This window comes from Perca fluviatilis, chromosome 19, assembly GCF_010015445.1.
Source record: "Perca fluviatilis chromosome 19, GENO_Pfluv_1.0, whole genome shotgun sequence".
Lineage (NCBI taxonomy): Eukaryota > Metazoa > Chordata > Actinopteri > Perciformes > Percidae > Perca > Perca fluviatilis.
In genome coordinates, this window is record NC_053130.1 from 2482470 (window position 1) to 2503011 (window position 20542).

The 20542-nt window shown below is 43.1% G+C and overlaps 2 protein-coding genes across 2 annotated transcripts; both read right to left on the reverse strand.

Moving 5' to 3' along the window:
• Nucleotides 1-2339: 2339 nt before the first annotated feature.
• On the reverse strand, nt 2340-4122 carry LOC120548298 (nuclear factor 7, brain-like). Its single transcript, XM_039784443.1, has one exon. It carries the CDS (start codon nt 3973-3975, stop codon nt 2575-2577), a length of 1401 nt encoding a protein of 466 aa, XP_039640377.1. The 5' UTR covers nt 3976-4122; the 3' UTR covers nt 2340-2574.
• Nucleotides 4123-10275: 6153 nt separating this feature from the next.
• On the reverse strand, nt 10276-18888 carry LOC120548300 (clathrin heavy chain linker domain-containing protein 1-like). The gene is made up of 6 exons (XM_039784445.1): nt 18802-18888; nt 16643-16841; nt 14528-14643; nt 13399-13498; nt 12742-12848; nt 10276-10905 (listed from the first exon to the last, which is right to left on the reverse strand). Exons 1-6 carry the CDS (start codon nt 18845-18847, stop codon nt 10793-10795), a joined length of 681 nt encoding a protein of 226 aa, XP_039640379.1. The 5' UTR covers nt 18848-18888; the 3' UTR covers nt 10276-10792.
• Between the last annotated feature and the right edge of the window lie 1654 nt (nt 18889-20542).

The following is a 20542-nucleotide window of genomic DNA, read 5'->3' on the forward strand; positions in this document are numbered from 1 at the left end:
AATTGTTACATAAAAACACACCTGTAACTGAGATTGTTTGGTTCACTGCTGCTCCAACACAAATACATTACTTGAAGCCTGACAAGATGGATTTTTGTGAGCTATGTGACCTTCTGATTTATGATATTGCCATGATCCAGCTGCTACATGGATTCAGGCAGAAAGCAGAGGGACAACACAGGAAAAACCAAAAAACTGTCTGACGGAATAGGACGGTGAAACAGAACATGCACGACGATGTGTTGCTTTAGTGATGTATCAGTTACAAAGAATGAAATAAAATATGTTAAAGATCCCTTCCACACATGTATTAAAGTGATGGTTCGGAGTAATTTCAACCTAGGGTCCTTTGCACCATGACCTCGAGCCAAACACGCCCCCAGAAGCTTTTTTCACCTGGGTCGAACAATGGACGAGTTAGCGTAGCGTAGCGTTATCAGCTGAATAGCTTAGCGCAGGGGCTAATGGATCCGAAGTGTTTCTTAACATTACCCCACTAATAATGCCCGAAATGATACCAAACGTCTACAGTAGTACAAATAGGTTATGCACTCATAAAACGATGGATTGTAAAGTTTGTAAGTACACCAGAAGTGTATGTAAATAACACTTGCCTGCTGGCTTCTCGTCTCTGCTGCTGCTGCTGCTGCTGTTCGACCCAGGTGAAAAAAGCTTCTGGGGGGGTGTTTGGCTCGAGGTCATGGTGCAAAGGACCCTAGGGTGAAATTACTCCTAACCATCACTTTAAGTAGGCATGCACCGAATCAAGATTTTTGGGGTTCGGCCGAATACCGAATCCACTGGTTAAGAAAACGAATACCGAAATCTACTCCCATCCTCAGTCCATTAACACAGTAAACACATTAATGAAGTAAACAACGTCCACAGCCTCTAAAATAGTTAAATGTAACAACCTAATGTTGAATTCACACATCGTAGGAAAGCACATCGCTATCGCCAGATGAGTGACAATTTTGTTTGGCAAATTTTCACTAACCAGTGTATGATGAAGGCAAGGGTGAAATTAGAAAGCTAACGTTAGCTAACAAGCACCAGCCGGCCATTCTCATTTGCCGAGAGAACGGCTGACAGCCCGGGAGAGGAACTGTCTGGTTAACACAAGTTCTTAGCTGTGACTGTCCTTCCTTTGCCGTACCTGAAGTTGCTGCATTCTGGCTGCTGTCTGGAGATTCCTTCATGCACAACTCGTATTCTTTCAGATGTTTCATACCAGATGTTGTAACAGCGGCCATGTTGTGTATTGATTAGGGTCCTCGCCAACACAAGACCAATCAGCATTGAGCAGATTGAACATGTAGCTGGACTTGAATGGCCTTCTTTTGACTGAAAGTACTGCCAAGCAACAATTTTTCTGCTCACCAGTTCCATGTCCACTTTCTCACAGCCTACTGCGTTGAACGCTCCACCTACGTAAACACCTTCCCGAAATCAACGGCGCCGTCACTACGGCGACCAGCGTAGCGTGCAGAGTGCAAGCGTAGATTTCGGTTCGGGGGGAAAAAATTCTGCAGCAACCGAACCCTGTCAAAAAGCCCAATATTTGGCTGAATCCTAAGCCTGGATTCGGTGCATCACTAGTATTAAGGCATACAACATGTAACAAAATATAATTAACACATTAAAAGATAACGTATTTATAAGCTATATATCTTGCAGTACTTTTCATTCCATCTTTTTTATATTGCCTCATTATATTTTCCACTTCAAAACGTTCGGCGACAATCTCAGATCATAAGAAAACATTCAGGTTTTTAGTGTCTGTTCATGTTTTTTGAAGGACTGTTTGTGCCAAAACTATCATCTATTACAGAATATAAAAAATATGCAAATTTGCTTCTTTTTTTTTAAGTTTCATTTCTGGACATAAGATGTCTTATACTTCACTGTCAAGTCCATTCTCAGTGTTTGTGTTTTCCAAATCACATTTGTTTAAACTGAATATTGGACCATTATTGTGCTTCCATCTATTTGTGATGTCACAAATCTCACTTGTAGCCCCGCCTCTTAAAATCAGATTTTCAATTAGCACAAAGAAACTTTACACTTTGATCACTGGGTGAGAAAACAGCCTTCTAGTGTGTGTGTGTGTGTGTGTGTGTGTGTGTGTGTGTGTCTGTGTGTGTGTGTGTGTGAGACATACAAATAGCTTTCTAGTGTCAAACTCTGCACAAAAATTATTCTACACAGTGAAGTACAACATTAATTAAAATATAAGAACAAGGAGAAAACCCAATTTGTGAAAAGATTAACTTTTTATGTTATTATTTTAGTAATGCATGTAAGTTATTGTAATATCTTGGTAGGATTTCATGCTCTGATCATGTCATTTGGTGTGTTTTTACACCAACATAGTTTTCTCCTTGTGTCAGGGAGAAAACTGCCGTTTCCCGTTACTGTTAGCTGCTGCAAATATAAAGTTTGGATTTATTTGAGCATTTATTTCTGAAGATTTGCTCGTACATGTATACATCTACATAGATAGATGGAAAGGTATTGACTTACAAAGTGAACAATTGTTTACTATTATTATCACCCCCTTCAAACTAAAGACTATCAGACCTGTTGTTTTGTCACACAGACCTTAAGTGGTGATATCTTCAGTTGGACTACTCCTGTGCTAATGTATGGAAACAGCCTCTCAGTGAAAGTGTGTGTGAAGGTGTGTATGTGTGTGTTAGTATCAGGATCAGAGAACGACAGCTTTCCTCTGTTCCAGTCCAGAGTCACTCTGATCCGCTGGAGCTGCTTCTTAAACGGGAGATCAGTGTCTGGAGCTGGTGGAGACCACGCTGAGTATTTACCTCTAGAGAACCATATTCTCCATAATCCAGAAGGTATGACTCCCTTCCTCTGGACAGACTCTGCTAACACACCCACTCTCCAGTCTGTATTGTCTCCAACCTCGACATCCCAGCTGTGAGTCCCTGAGTTAAAGGCCTCAGAGCCCAGGACAGAGAAGTAATCATCAACCCTCTCTGGATTATCAGGAAGATTCTGTCTCTTTCCTCCTCGTCTCACACTGGTCAGATCTTCAGACAGGATGAGGTTTGGATGAGCAGTGTTTGGGTCCAGAATCAGAGGATAGTAGGAGACCATGTCCTTCATCTTGTTCCAGATGTTGAAGCTCAGGTTGCCCAGGTGTTTGGCCTCGTCTATCAGAGATCCTGAGAGCAGCTGTGGATCATCCAGCAGGGGGCGCTGCTGGACTCTTTCCACTGCAGCCTTGTAGTTGATCAGGAATGAGACGTCTTTAGCTCTAAGCTGCTCCTCTGTGGCTCTGACTGTGTCTGAAAGAGCTGCTATCTCTCTGCTCAGAGCCTCCATCTTCTCCTTCATCCTCTGACTCTTCTGCTCCTCTTCCTCCCTCAGTGCAGCCATCCTGGCCTCCTCTTCCTCTTCTAGAAACTGGTGAAGCTTCTTAAACTGATCCTTAATCTGTGTCTCTGTGCGTCGAGCCCGGACCTTCAAGTGTTTTGCTGTTTGATCAAACTTCACTTTAACTTGTTCAAAAACCTTTATCTTCTCCTTTAAGGGTTTCAGAGATTCCAGGAGTTTCTTCCTGTGTTGTGGTACAGCTTCATTGATGGGTCTGATTATGTGGTTGGTGTGTTTTTCTGAATCTCTGCAGACGAGACACACTGGCTGCTGATGGTCCAGACAGAAGAGTTTGAGTTTCTCAGAGTGCAGACTGCAGAGAGCCTCTGAAGCTCTCTGATCTCTCTGCTGTAAGAAACTCTCACACAGCTTCTTTAACTCCAGGTTACGAGGTGGTTCTGGCTTTGAAGATCTTCTTTTACAAACTGGACAGTCACGTGTTGGTTTCTCTCTCCACCAGCTCTTCAGACAGTATTTACAGAAGCTGTGGCTACATGACAGAAGAACAGGATCTCTAAAGACTTCATGACAGATCGAACAGACCGGACAGTAGAAATCCTTCTCTGATCTGGAAGCCATTTTGTCTCTGAGTGCAGATGAAAACACAGCAAATGGAGTTAAAGGTGTGTCACAGTGTACCCCTCCCTGATGCAGAAAGTTGCCTCGGTTACTTTCACTCTGAGTCTTCAAGTGTTTTTCAGTCTGCAGCAGATTACAGTTGGTATTAAAAAGTATTTAACTTCTTCAATACTTCAGAGCTCCTTCCTGTAACTGTCCTCCCTCAGTTGAAGTCACAGCTTTGTAATAAAAGTCTGTCTGTCTGTCAGTGCGTCTTTTCTCCCTGACAACTCAACAGGAACAAACTTGCTTTTCTTGCTTGTCTCAGATGATGGAAGGTAAAGGGCGGAGCGTTGTCAGGCAACTGATATGTTTCATCTTAAAGGAAACAGATGATAAATATTCTTAGTTAAAAAGGTTGAAGTCAGAACATTTTGAAAAAGCAAAAGGGCAAAGAGTACGGAGGCCCTGAGAGTTCAAAATGCTGCAAATACAGAAAACAACCAAATACAGAAACATGCTGCAAGAAGCACCACACGACAACAGAAACAGTTTCCAGGGGACACTGAAAAGTGTTGCCATCCAAATTTGAAAAAGATACTTTAACAGAAGGTTCCACATTAGCTGCAGCTGTCTTGTTTGTTTTAGAAAATGCCTCAATGATGCTACTCTTTATTAAGCGAGAGTGCGTGAGCCTAAAATTACGTCATGTATTTTGTGAAAAGCGCAAAAGATCTGCAAGTTGTACATTTGTATTCGTCACTTCTATAGACATTGTATTCTTTCCTGTGTATATTTTTAGAGTATGTGTTCTTGTACTTCATCTTATTTATTTCTTTTATATTCTATATGTGTGCTGTGAGCCTTATATTTGCTTCTGTAGCACAGAAACTTCCCAGTTTGAGATCAATAAAGTCTATCTATCTATGTATCTATCTATGTATCTATCTATCTATCTATCCATCCATGTATCTATCTATCTGACTATCGATCGATCTATGTATGTATGTATCTATCTATCTGACTGACTATCCATCTATCTATCTATCTATGTATCTATGTATCTATCTATCTATCTGTCTGTCTGTGTATGTATCTATCTATTGTTTATATTAATACATAGGCGTACAGTATATAAAATAGGTGGTTATTTCATATAGAATATCTTTTAATTTAATTACCAGAAAGCATGCCAAATTTTGATATATTTAGTTATCCAGATAGATCCAATATCAGGATAGAAGATTTTGGCCATATCAGCTCTAGACAAATTGCGACCGAAACTGCACAGAAAACATGACGAGAAAATGTATTTCCTGCAGAAAATGTGTGTGAACGCTGACAGCTGAAATAAATTTCAAAGCAATGCTGAAATTGCAGAAATTAAAAACAAATCTTAAAGCTGAAATGCACAGCTGAAAACCCAGGACACTGGCAGAGTTGGAAGCTGAACTATATTACCTTAAGAGGTCAGAGCTGAAATACATTGCTAGAAAAGCTGGAAGCTAAACTGTAATACTGTCAAAACCAGGGATGCACCAAATGCGTCTGTCCTAAACATCAGTCAATCAGATGTCTTCCACCTTTTTAGCAACTGTAATCCACGGAAAAGCTGCGGCCCTGACAAAATTTGTGGTAATATCCTTAAGCACTGTGCAGAACAGTTAGCCCATGTGTTCACCGATATTTTTAACTCCTCTCTTAATCTCTGGAAAGTCCCTAACCTGTGGAAATCATCTACAATTGTAACTGTGCCAAAACTGCCAAGATCCACAGAGTCCAATGACTTCCGACCAATAGCACGGACATCTCTGGTCATGAAGTGCCTGGAGCGTCTGGTAAAGAGGTACATTGTATCCCAAACCCACCATCTCATGGACCCCCTGCAATTTGCTTATCAAGCTTCCAGGGGGGTGGATGATGCTATTCTGACATTAATGCACCTTTTGCACACTCATCTTGACAAACCAAAGACTCATGCCAAGATTTTATTTGTGGACTTTTCATCTGCTTTTAACACTATGCAACCTAAGATTCTTGCAGACATTTTAGTCAGTGAATTTTATATTGATACAGGTATTATTAACTGGATCATGGACTTTCTGACCAGTAGAGTCCAGCGGGTCAGAGTGGGCTCATCTCTGTCTGATTCGATGACAACATCCACAGGCTCCCCACAAGGATGTGTTCTATCTCCTTTACTATTTATTCTATACACAAATTCATGCACTAGCACTTTACAAAACAGGCACTTTATTAAATATGCTGATGATACAGCTCTAGTGAGTCTGATACAGGATGGGGAGGTAGATCATGGGCCAGTTTTAGACTCCTTTTTAGAATGGTGCAATAAGTCACATTTAATTTTAAATACCAATAAGACCAAAGAAATGTCCATAGATTTTAGAAAGTCACAGCAATCCACCGACCGTTACAAACTACAAATACCTTGGCATTGTACTGGACAACAAGCTTAAATGGGACTCTTCGACTGATCTTTTGCAGACTAAGACACAGCAAATAATGTACTTTTTAAAGAAACTTCTTGTTTTTAATGTCAATAACAAAATGCTCCAAATGTTTTATACTGCTTTTATTGAAAGTGTTTTAACTTGCTGTATTATCTGCTAGTTCGGAAATGCCACTGAGTCTCAGAAAAAGACAATCAGAAAAACTGCCAGCAAGTTACTTGGGATAACACTACCGAGCATTGAACACATTTACAAAGACAGACTGGTGAGAAAGAACAATAACATTGTATGTGACCAACCACACCTCCTGGCATCACATTTTAAACTACTACCATCTATGAGTCGTTTCTGCCCACCCCTTCTGACCAAGAACAGATCCAAATTCTCTTTCGTACCACAAGCCATAAAAGCCTTAAATCAGTCAGAATAAGCTAGTCGTCCAGCTGGTCTGACCATACCCAAGGGTGTATAGTGTATTGTAGTGCGTGATGTATATTCTTCATGTTTTGTCTGTCGGTGTCTGATATAAGAATTATTTGTTTGTATCATATGTCTGATGTCTTGTTATAAAGTACCTTGCGATTGTGCCGCAAACCCAACTGCCCCTCGGGAACAATAAAGTTATCTACTACTAATCCAGGATTCGGCTTCGGCTGAATATTGGGCTTTTTGACGGGGTTCGGTTTCTGCCGAACCTTAGAATTTTTTTCCACGGAACCGAACCCTACGCTTGCACTACGTTGGTCTCCGTAGTGACGGCGCCGTTGATTATGGGAAGGTGTTTACGTAGGTGGAGCGTTCAATGCAGCAGGCTGTGAGAAAGTGGACACGGAACTCGTGAGCAGAAAAAGTTGTTTGGCAGAACTTTCAGTCAAAAGAAGGCCATTCAAGTCCAGCTACATGTTCAATCTGTTCAATGCTGATTGGTCTGGTGGTGGCGAGGACCCTAAACTATACACAACATGGCCGCTGTTACAACATCTGGTCTGAAACATCTGAAAGAATACGAGTTGTGCACGAAGGAATCTCCAGACAGCAGCCAGAATGCAGCAACTTCAGGTACGGCAAAGGAAGGACAGTCCCTGTTTACTTCATTCATGTGTTTACTGTGTTCATGGACTGAGGATGGGAGGAGGAGTCAGCACCATCTCAACCTGTAGATTCGGTATTCGGCCGAACCCCAAAAATCTGGATTCAGTGCATCCCTACTAACAAGTAAAAGATGAGATGAAAACCACGGTAAGTTATGAAATGGACATATATCGAGTGTATCTGTACAATCAGACTGGATGTAAACTCTAAACACACAAAGAAGATTTATTATGATTTTCTTTATTGATCAATGTTGATAATAAATCTGTTCTTAGATCAGCAGATTGTATCATAATCACCACAGTTCTCCACAAAAGCTGCAGCCTTCACACAAAATAATATATAAAATTATAGGTTTTTAGATTTGATGTTAAAAAAAAGTATTCCCAGAAAACATATACAGCAGAATATAATACAACATATTTAGGGTATTCAAGTGTTACAATGATGATACAATGTCATGTCTTAATGGCAACACAATCAGTAGTCATAGTGATAGTCATCGTCATTCAAACTTGGATCATATAATTCGAGGTGTTGTTGCACCAACGTTATGTTTTCTCCCCTTGTGTGAGGGAGCTACGTAACATCAGGTTGTAAAATCTGTCGCAGAGGACGGAAAAACGTTTCTCCATATTCAAATAAGAAATATAACCCCCTTTCACACATGCACTGAAAACCTGAACTTATCTAGACATTACCCGAAGGAGAATGTAATGTGAGAATGTAAATGTCCGAATCAGTTGGAGTGGACATTAAATGGTCTTTATCATAGTCTCGCATTGCCAGACCTTCCTCCACAGCGCTGTGGAGGATGGTCTGGCTAGTCCACACAGCATTCCTGGATGAGAGAAAAACATGCTCTGGTTTATTGGCATTTCTTTAAAACAATCAAAATCGTCGTGGGCAGGGCTAAGCTCCGGACGGAGCCTAAATAGCCTCAGGAAGGAACTTGTTTTGGTGGAACATGTGCACGTTCAAAAGTAGTTTTTAGTCGTGCAACAGAAAACTCAGATTGGACAGATAGTCTAGCTAGCTGTCTGGATTTACCCTGCAGAGATCTGAGGAGCAGTTAACCATAGTCCTCACAAATCCACCAGAGGTTAGAACGCCAACACAGAGACAGAGGAAGGGGACGCACATCCAGTGGAATTAATCACTCCGCCCAAGTAGCAGAGAGTAGCAGTGCTTCACCTTCTGAGAATATAGTTCCCAGTTTGTATACGGTTAGAAGATGGCTGTGTCTCATGTGACCTTGTTATTTGTACATGCTGTGACTATACAAATTACAACATGTAAATAGGAATATGTTGGCGTTATTTTGTCACATATTGGGAGCAGTAGGCTAGTTGGAGCCGGTAAACTCCAGCATATGGGCTAAGCTAGGCTAGTGGTGGGTGTGTCAGACAGAGTTACGACACACACAGAGATGAGAAGGGTATGGACTTATCTAACTCTGGGGGTCACGGTGAATAAGCTAAAGTCATAATAAGTGGGCTTGTTCCTTTAAGCCGAGGAAAGGTGGCTGTCAGATCTGGCAATGCCAGACTAGCACCACGCTAACACTGACATTGTGTGACGTTGGGTTTAGCATTCTCAACACCTGGCAACTCCCGTGAACTTCGATGCTGGGGGAGACAACTCTTTCCAGTATTTTGAATTTGGACTGCAGTAACCATTTTAAACGCTTGCAGTCAGTATTACATATTGGACCTTTAAACTTAAATCCATGGACAAATTTGGACTTTAAGAAGTGTTTGGTACTATTATTATCAGCCCCCCTTCAAACTAAAGACTATCAGACCTGTTGTTTTGTCACATAGACCTTCAGTGGTAATATCTTCAGTGGGACTTTATCCCCAGTGTTAACGTATGGAAACAGCCTCTCAGTGAAAGTGTGTGTGAAGGTGTGTATGTGTGTGTTAGTATCAGGATCAGAGAACGACAGCTTTCCTCTGTTCCAGTCCAGAGTCACTCTGATCCTCTGGAGCTGCTTCTTAAATGAGAGATCAGTGTCTGGAGCTGGTGGAGACCACACTGAGTATTTACCTCTATAGAACCATATTCTCCATAATCCAGATCGTAAGACTCTCTTCCTCTGGACAGACTCTGCTAACACACCCAGTTGCCAGTATGTACTGTCTCCAACCTCGACATCCCAGCTGTGAGTCCCTGAGTTAAAGCCCTCAGACCCCAGAACAGAGAGGTGAGAATCAATCCTCTCTGGATTATCAGGAAGCTTCTGTCTCTCTCCTAATCTCACACTGGTCAGATCTTCAGACAGGATGAGTCTTGGATGAGCAGTGTTTGGGTCCAGAATCAGAGGAGTGAAGGAGACCATGTCCTTCATCTGTGTTTTTTTTTTTTTTTGTTTGGTTTTTTGGTTTTTTTTTTTTTTTTTTTTTTAAATTTTTTGTGGAAAAAAGAGTTTATTGGGGAGGGGGGTGGGGTGTTTTTTTTTTTTTTTTTTTTGTTTTTAAAAAAAAAAAGGGTTTTTTTTTTTTTTTTTTTTTTTTTTTTTTTTTTTTTTTTTTTAAAAAACTGCTATTATTTATTAAATTTTTTGTTTGTTTTTTTTTTTTTTTTTTTTATTATATTAAAAAAAATAGGTGAGGGAAAAAAAAAAGAGAGGGGTTTTTTTTTTTTTTTTATTTATTTATTTTTGTTGAAAAAAAAAGGGGGTTTTTTTTTTTTTTTTTTTTTTTTTTTGTTTTTTATTTTTTCTAAAAAAGCTGCTATCTCTCTGCTCAGAGCCTCCATCTTCTCCTTCATCCTCTGACTCTTCTGCTCCTCTTCCTCCCTCAGTGCAGCCAACCTGGCCTCCTCTTCCTCTTCTAGAAACTGATGAAGCTTCTTAAACTGATCCTTAATCTGCGTCTCTGTGCAACGGGCCTGGACCTTCAGGTGTTTTGCTGTTTGATCAAACTTCACTTTAACTCGTTCAAAAACCTCTAACTTCTCCTTTAATGGCTCCAGAGTTTCCTGGAGTTCCTTCTTGTGTTGTCGTGCAGCTTCATCGATGGGTCTGAATCTGTGGTTGGTGTGTTTTTCTGAATCTCTGCAGACGACACACACCGGCTGCTGATGGTCCAGACAGAAGAGTTTGAGTTTCTCAGAGTGCAGACTGCAGAGAGCCTCTGAAGCTCTCTGATCTCTCTGCTGTAAGAAACTCTCACACAGCTTCTTTAACTCCAGGTTACAAGGTGGACGTGACTTTGAAGATCTTCTCTTACAAACTGGACACTCCTGTGTTGTTTTCTCTCTCCACCAGCTCTTCAGACAGTCTTTACAGAAGCTGTGGCTACATGACAGAAGAACAGGATCTCTAAAGACTTCATGACAGACCAAACAGCAGAAATCCTCCTCTGACATAGAAGCCATTTTGTCTCTGAGTGCAGATAAAAACACAGCAAACGGCGTTAAAGTTGTGTCACAGTGTGCGCCTCCCTGCTGCAGAAAGCTGCCTCAGTTACTTTCACTTTGAGTCTCAAAGTGTTTTTTTCAGTCTGCAGCAGATTACAGTTAAAGTATTTCACTTCTTCAGTACTTTAGAGCTCCTTCCTGTAACTGTCCTCCCTCAGTTAAAGTCACAGCTTTGTAATAAAAGGTAAATATTACCGTCTGGCTGTCGCTGCGTCTCTTCTCACTGACAACTCAACAGGAACTAACTTGTTTCCTGGTTTGTCTCAGATGACGTAATGTAAGGTGTGGAGCTTCGTCAGGCAGCTGATATATCTTAAAGGGAACGGGCGTGTGTGTGTGTGTGTGTGTGTGTGTGTGTGTTACGAGGTGGTTCTGGCCTCTCTGGAAGATCTTCTCTTACAAACTGGACATTCATGTGTCTGTTTCTCTGTCCACCAGCTCTTCAGACAGTCTTTTACTGTGTGTGTGTGTGTGTGTGTGTGTGTGTGTGTGTGTGTGTGTGTGTGTGTGTGTGTGTGTGTTTGTGTTTGTTGTTGTGTGTGTGTGTGTGTGCGTGTGTGTTTGTGAGTGTGTGTGAGAGCTTCAAATACAGAAAACAACCAAATACAGAAACGTACAAGACGTTTCTGCCGGTGCAAATAAAACTAGAGCTTGCAGATTCGTCTGGTTCCCAGGATAATGCAGAAGTGGTAGATTTTGTGTGTGTGTGTGTGTGTCTGTCTGTTTGTTTGTGTGCGTGTGTGTGTCTGTCTGGGTGTGTGTGTGTGTGTCTGTTTGTGTGTGTGTGTGTGTGTGCGTGTGTCTGTTTGTTTGTGTGCGTGTGTGTGTCTGTCTGGGTGTGTGTGTGTGTGTGTCTGGTGTGTCTGTCTGTTTGTGTGTGTGTGTGTGTGTGTGTGTGTGTGTCTGGTGTGTCTGTCTGTTTGTGTGTGTGTGTGTGTGTGTGTCTGTCTGGGTGTATGTGTGTGTGTATGTGTGTGTGTGTGGTGTGTGTGTGTGTGTGTGAGTGAGTGAGTGTGTGAGTGTGTGTGAGCATGTGTGTGTGTGTGTGAGTGAGCGTGCGTGTGTGTGTGCGTGCAGCAAATACAGAAAACAACCAAATACAGAAACATGCTGCAAGAAGCAGCACACAACAACAGAAACTATTTCCAGCTGAAATTAAAAAGTCATGCCATCAGAATTTCAAAATATGACTTCAACAGAAAGTTACACATCAGCTGCAGCCATCTTGGTTGTTTTAGAAAATGCCTCTTTATCAAGTGCGAGGGATGGTGAGCCAAAAATGACGACAGCACGTATTTTGCGTAAAGCGCGAAGGATCTGCAAATTCTCAGTCACTGTCTCAAACCCGCCTCATATTAGATGAACCGTTGTGATTGGCCGGGCAGGGAGGATGGTGGGTAAATGACGGCCTCTCTTTATGGACTTGTGGGAGTGTTTGTTCAGTGTGTGTTGCTTCATTCACAGATTGAGGCCTACAGCAACACAAAGACTCCTCTGTTTGACCTGCTGAGAGTGTGTGTGTGTGTGTCTGTGTGTGTGTGTGTGAGTGAATGTGTGTGTGTGTGAGTAAGTGAGTGAGTAAGTGAGTGTGTGTCTCCCTGTTTATGTGTGTGTGTGTGTGAGAGAGTGTCTGTGTGTGTGTGTGAGTGTCTCTGTGTGTGTGTGTCTGTGTCTGTGTGTGTGTGTGTGTGTGTGAGAGAGTGTCTGTGTGTGTGTGTGAGTGTGTCTCTGTGTGTGTGTGTGTGTGTGTGTGTGTGTGTGTGTGTGTGTGTGTGTGTGTGTGTGTGTGTGTGTTGCCCACCTTTAAACATCTCCATGGTGTCGAGGTTCCTCAGGACTCCTCGAGGAGATCTGGCAGCGAGCAGAGCAGCTTCTTCATACTGAGCCGAATCAAAGAGCTCGATAAACCTGACGGAGAGAGAAAGATGATTCAGACCCTGTTTACACGTACATGGTTATTTTTACAAACAGAGACGTTTCCCTTCGTTTACATGCAAACGGAGAACTCTCCTCTGAAAACGAGTCTTTCTAAAAACTCCGGCCAGAGTGGAGACTTTGAAAAGGTTGGGGGGGGGAAAAGGGACCAAGCGGGGGTTTTGGCAGCCGAAAAAAGAAAAAAGGAGGGGAAGAAAGAGGGAGAAAAGAGAGAGAAAGAGGAAGTGATTGGTTGCTGTTGTTGCTATTTTAGGGATTCTGATTGTCTAACGTGGGCTTGAGCTTCTCGTTACACTGCCACCTACAGGTCTGGCATGTTGTTGACGGCATATACTGTATATACACGCGTACGTGTAAACGAACACTTTTCTGAAAACTGAAAGCTGTGCACGGTTATTTTTTAAAACAGAGAGGTTGAAATGTTCATTTATGTAAATAGCCGCCAACGTGTAAACGTAGCATCATAGGGAGTCTGCAGAGTTCAGATAAACTGATCGTCACGACTTGTTTGTGAACGCAGTACCCGTCCAGGTAATCTTCCAGGAGTTTGGACTCGTCGACTCCAGTCGGCTCTTCGTGCTCAAACAGTTTGGCGTCGATGTTGCGGGCGTCATCGTCCATCCCTGCAGATTAAAGGTGTTAAAATATAATATAACTGATGTGTGACTAGGGCTGCACATCAGATATAACACAATATGTAGGGAATATTTTACCATTTTCATGCAAGAAAACAACAATAAATGTCCAACTTTTTACCCTTTATGGTATTAAAATCAATGATATCATGTATGTGACACTGGGGGCCCTATTTTAATGATCTAACACCTGCGTTTAGGGCGTGTCCAAATCCACTTTTGCTAGTTTGACGGTGGTAAAAAAAGAGTCTGTGTGCCGGGCGCCTGGTTCTAAAGGGTTGTCCTTAGTGTCTTCATTAATCAGAGGTGTGTTTTGGGCGTAACATGCAATCAACCAATCAGAGAGCAGCTCCCATTCCCTTTAAAAGCCAGGCGCGTTTGGACCTTGGAGCATTGCTGTTATGATGGAGGATTTACACCCTAATATTTTTATTAGTAATCTTCTGCATGTGTGTGTGTGTGTGTGTGTGTGTGTGTGTAACAAGCATAGTGTGAGCGCGCTGTGCACGAGCCTAGGAGCATTTTACTAATGCTCTGTTAAAATAACAATGAAATGCTGCGTTATTGACTTTAGACCAGGTTTTTGTTGGTCAATGGTGTGATCACTTCCCACTGCCTCAAGATAGCAATACTCCCAGAATGCACCTGAACACACCTCCCTGTAAGACCAGCACGCCCAGAATGCACCTGAACACACCTCCCTGTAACACCAGCATGCCCAGAATGCACCTGAACACACCTCCCTGTAAGACCAGCACGCCCAGAATGCACCTGAACACACCTCCCTGTAAGACCAGCACGCCCAGAATGCACCTGAACACACCTCCCTGTAAGACCAGCACGCCATTGGGGCCACAAATGGGCGCAGGTGCATTTGCTATTTAAATGACGACAGGAAACTGACAACTGCGTCTGTCTTAAACTAGCAAAGAGACTTGGGTCAGCTTTGCGCTGCGCTGCAGTGAGTGGGAGATAGGACCCTGGATGTTTTGGTCGAATTAAATCCCAAAGTCTTACCGCTTGTCTGTCTGAAGTTCTCCACGGTGGACTCCAAGAATTCCTCCAGAGGAACCAGCTGCTTGCCGTGCTCCCTGCTGGACAGACGGTCGGACAATAAACTCAGAAGCTTGTATCTGCAGACAGAAAGAAAAACACGGAGCAACACGATCATTCATTTGGAGAACATTGACCACAGCAGCTGTGCAAGGCTCGCTTGGTTAAGTATGAATGTGTGACAGTTGTAAATGTGACAGGGTTTGTGTCTTTTAAAGCTAAATTAGTTTTTCAGCTGTTTTAGTTCCACGGGCGTCAGTTTGGTTTGAAATGTGCTGGGGACAGAGACCCATTCGGAAGTGCAGGTTGGGTGCAGGGGTTTCGTGGCAGTGTGTACCACCAGACTGCTTAGAGACCTGGGAATCAGAGGCCTGTAGTGGAAGTTTCCTTTGCAGCAGGGGGGTAGTTTTCAGGGTTTAGTAATTTGAAACAAATAAGACAGTCTGAGACTAAAACCAAGTTGGGTTTTTGTATTTTATTAAAAAAGATATATTTGCAAATATAGGAGCAACATGATTTCACAAAAGGCCGCAGCCCAGTGTGGAGTCAGTTTCTCAAATGAGTGAACAAGAACACCAGGCTTATATGCATCTTCAGAGTGACAGCACACACGCACTTGGATTATTATGACGCTACAATTTTGACAGGCAATCTGATACACATGAAGACAATCAGAGGAATACAAGAGACATCTTGGAGTCATCTCACCTCCTCCTCCCTGTACGACTTTCACCCCCCCAGTTACATCTTAACTGGCATGGGAAAACTAGAGATAGTTTTAGGGTGACCTTGTACCTTTATCGGTTCAGGCTCACATAATGTTCCAGACTGGATGTCTCACAAAAGTTAGAATCAAAATCTACATGTGGGAAATGAGATAGACTCTTTCAGCATTTGTGAGAGAATTAAAGTTGAAATAAAACATAAAAATATAAGGAATTATGCTTAAATGTAATTTTCCCATTACAGGCCAGAACCTGCGTCAGGCCATCAAAGCAATGTCAGAGGCCGCTGAGAGAAGCAGCCAGTGGCTCTGGATAAAGAGACAAGACTCCTGCTGGGCTCTGGCTTGATTGGGTGATTGGGGGGGATGATACGCTGCGGGGACTTGATCACCCCCGTAGAGCCTTCCTCAGCCGAGGATGTCTAGTTATAATGGCCGAAACATCCAATGCAGCCTGAGGTGTACTACTGATGATGTGTCCCTCGGATCACCCATCAAGGGGGATGCCCAGCGGAAAACTTCACTGTGTTAACTACACTGCCAAGGTCAAGTACATTCTCTTAGTACGCGCTTGCACTTAAAGGATGTATTACATCTCGTCCTGTGTTCCCTGAAAACAGAAGTGCTGGGTACAATGGCGCATTCATTTTTTCTTCTCTTTCACACAGGTCACGTTTTGAAAGACGCTTACTAATGTGAATGAATAAAAAAGTATACAAAAATGTGATGATGTCCGACACGTTGTATGAAGAAGAAAGCCTTTAGTTTTCAAAAAGCATTTCCATATGACCCACTATGTTCTGCTTCATGTATCCACGTACCATGTTGACAATGTGACATGATGTGACATCAGACTCAGAGAGATGAGCTGGCCTACCACAGGCTACGTGTTGAAGTTCAGTGGGCAAATGTGTGGCTATGGCTTTGGCTTTTGCTAAGATTTTGATTTAATTCCCAGTACAATTGACCATATCTACACACAACACAACTTCTGCAAGTTCTGCACTACAAATATCACCAAGATTGAAGCAAAAATGTCACACAGATGAACGCTCTATCACACCACGAGCTGACTGCTCTCAACTCACAACAATATGCATCCATCCAATCTACATCAAGCATTCTGACCAAAACCTGAAAGCATGCAATCCCCATCATCATCATCATCATCATCACAACTATTCCCGAATTCAGCAATAGATTCAAGCAATAATTAAACAAGATACTGACTACTCCACGATATTGCTCCACTATACCGATACTTGAGGTTTTCAAAAAAAGTGGTGCGTACAAAATGACTCATGATGAAATCGACGCCTATGTTTAGTTCCATCTATGTGCCACTTGACTCTTACAGGTCTTTTAGCCGTCTGTTCTTGCTGCTCAGCTGATCTTTGTGGTCCTCGGCGGCCTGCAGCTTCGCGTCCAGCTCGGCTTTGATCTCCAGAGAGACGCAGTGACTCTTCCAGTCCAGCAGAGCAGCTCTCTGGGATTCAAGATGCTTCAGGTGTCTGTCCAGAGCCTCGGGATCCTCCGATTCAGCCACCGTCAGACCTGGGAGACGAGACAGATGAGAGGTGAAAGGAGGATGTTTTAGCAGATGTGATACAGAGTGTACAACTGCCTGCTAGACTCACACTCCTAACCCTAACTCAGACTCAGACTCAGACTATGTCTACATTAAGCAGTCACTTTTTTCAACACCAAGTTGCTGTTTTATGATCTACACACTGTGGAGGCTGTTTCTGGAAACACTCTGGAAAGCGCCTGGAGCAGGTGTGTTTAGGGCGTGTCCAAATCCACTTTTGTTAGTCTGACGGTGGTAAAAAAGGGTCCGTGCGCCAGGCGCCTGGTTCTAAAGGGTTGTACTTAGTGTCTTCATTAATCAGAGGTGTGTTTTGGGCGTAACATGCAATCAACCAATCAGAGATCATCTCCCATTCCCTTTAAAAGCCAGGCACGTTTGGACCTTGGAGCATTGCTGTTATGATGGAGGATTTGCACCCTAATATTTTTATTAGTAATCTTCTGCATGTGTGTGTGTGTGTGTGTGTGTGTGTGTGTGTGTGTGTGTGTGTGCGTTCCTGTGTGTGTAATAAGCATAGTGTGCACGAGCCTAGGAGCATTTTACTAATGCTCTGTTAAAATAACAATGAAATGCTGCGTTATTGACTTTAGACCAGGTTTTTGTTGGTCAATGGCGCGATCACTTCCCGCTGCCTCAAGATAGCAATACTCCCAGAATGCACCTGAACACACCTCCCTGTAAGACCAGCACGCCCAGAATGCACCTGAACACACCTCCCTGTAAGACCAGCACGCCCAGAATGCACCTGAACACACCTCCCTGTAAGACCACAGATGGGTGCAGGTGCATTTTTAATTTGTAATCTTCTGCATGTGTGTGTGTGTGTGTGCTGCTGTGTGTCCCTGTGTGTGTAACAAGCATAGTGTGCACGCTGCTGTGCACGAGCCTAAGAGCATTTTACTAATGCTCTGTTAAAATAATAATGAAATTCTGCATTATTGACTTTAGACCGGGTTTTTGTTGGTCAATGGCGCAATCACAACACTTCCCGCTGCCTCAAGATAGCAATACGCCCAGAATGCACCTGAACACACCTCCCTGTAAGACCAGCACGCCCAGAATGCACCTGAACACACCTCCCTGTAAGACCAGCGCGCCCAGAATGCACCTGAACACACCTCCCTGTAAGACCAGCACGCCCAGAATGCACCTGAACACACCTCCCTGTAAGACCAGCATGCCCAGAATGCACCTGAACACACCTCCCTGTAAGACCAGCACGCCCAGAATGCACCTGAACACACCTCCCTGTAAGACCAGCACGCCCAGAATGCACCTGAACACACCTCCCTGTAAGACCAGCACGCCCAGAATGCACCTGAACACACCTCCCTGTAAGACCAGCACGCCCAGAATGCACCTGAACACACCTCCCTGTAAGACCAGCACGCCCAGAATGCACCTGAACACACCTCCCTGTAAGACCAGCACGCCCAGAATGCACCTGAACACACCTCCCTGTAAGACCAGATGGGTGCAGGTGCATTTGTTGTTTAAACGACGTGGGCGCTGGATGGAAAACTGACAACTGGGTCGGTCTTAAACTAGCAGAGACACTTGGGTCGGGGATTTGCGCTGCGCCGGGTGCGAGATAGGGTCCTTAGGGTTTGAGAGAAACAAAAGGGCCGTTTTAATCGGGACTGAGGCCTAAACAAACAGAAAAAAAATCAGTTTACCAGCTAAATGTGGACACATTCTGAAAGAGATGCAAAATAATAAATAAATAAAAGTGTCTTTTCTCTTATTATGTGACTTTGTAGTACATTAGCATCTCTTAGCAGTCATACTGTATCTATTTGGAGACATTTTGCATCTCCTGAATAACTAGATGATGCCTGTGAATGTATATATATACAACAACACATAATATACATTATTCTATATATATATTTATAGAGAGAGAGAGAGCTATATAGTCAGTAGTACCAGGTATCCATGTGCGCTGCCCTTCAGATAACTTCTGTCTCTTCATCTCTTCTTGAAGTTCAGCAGTTTCCCTCCGAAGGACACAGATTCTGAAAAGAGACAATCAAAATATGTGTTTAAACTTTCACTATACCCCTCAAACAAGCTGTCATGAAGGCTTTCTGCATATATAACTGACAAGTTGCTAGTTAATAATAACCAGCAATCTGCTACCTGTTTACACCGGCCAGACATGCCCAGTGTGTGTGTGAAAGGTCATGTGATACGCGTTGTGTTAATATGGACGGAGATTAGTTCTGCTACTGGAGCTAAAACTCTCGCGTGGTTGGAGATGGTTTTTGTCGCTGCTTTGAAATGAAAAAATAGTAGTGTGGATGTAGTCAAAGATAACACACACACACACACACACACAGACACGCATACACACACGCACACACACATACACACACATACACACACACACAGGCACATGCGCGCACAAACACACATACACACACACACACACACACAGAGACACACGCACACACACAGAGAGACACACAGACACACACACAGGCACATGTGAAGTGCTAAAATATCTATTTGACTCTAACGGTATTATATTATTGTTACGTTTGACATATAGTGTGGATGTAGTCAAAGATAACACACACACACACACACACACAGAGACACACACACAGAGACACGCATACACACACACACACACATACACACACATACACACACAAGGGCCACGCACAAACACACATACACACACACAGAGACACACGCACACACACACACACACACACACACAGGCACGTACAGACACACACACAACACACACACACACACACGAGAAACACACAGAGACATACACGCTACCACGGACACGGAGAACACACACACACACACACACACACACACACACACACACACAGGACACAAACTACCACAGACACACACACACAGGCCATGCGCACAAACACACATACACACACAGGACCACACAACACACAGCACATATAGCGAAACACACAACACACACACACACACACACAACACACACACAGCACACCATAACACACAGGCGGGTCATCAGTCTGTGTTTCCTTCCTCCGTTTTCCTCCGCCCTGCGTGATGACATATCGTACTCTTTATGGCCAGCAGAAGTCTCCTATAGGCCGTGGCTCGTCCAATCACCTGTGTCGGAAAACAAGAGGAGAAAAACAACAGCGCGTTTACTCTCAAGTGCTGTACGTGCAGTTCTGAGCTACTTCACAGGCCTACTTGTACTCTAGTTACTCTAGTTACTCTAGTTACCCTAGTTACTAGTTACATCTCAGAGGGAAATACTGTTCTTTTCATAGAAACATATGACACACATAATGGATCCAGTCTTTCCTTCTTTTAACAAATCACACTGAAAAGTGTCAGATTCTGATTATTAAAACATAATTAAATGATGTAATATTATAGATTAGACCACCCAGCAGTGTAGAAAGTGAGTAAAATTAGCTCTCTCTCCATGTCTCTGTCTCTCTCTCTCTCTCTGTGTGTCTCTCTCTCTTTCTCTCTCTCTCTCCCTGTCTCTCTCGCTCTCTCTCCCTGTCTCTCTCTCTCTCTGTGTGTCTCTCTCTCTCACTCACTCCCTATCTCTCTCCCTCTCACTGTCTCCCTCTCTCTCACTTTATCTCTCTCTCTCACTGTCTCTCTCTCACTCCCTATCTATCTCTCCCCCTCTCCTCCCTCTCTCTCT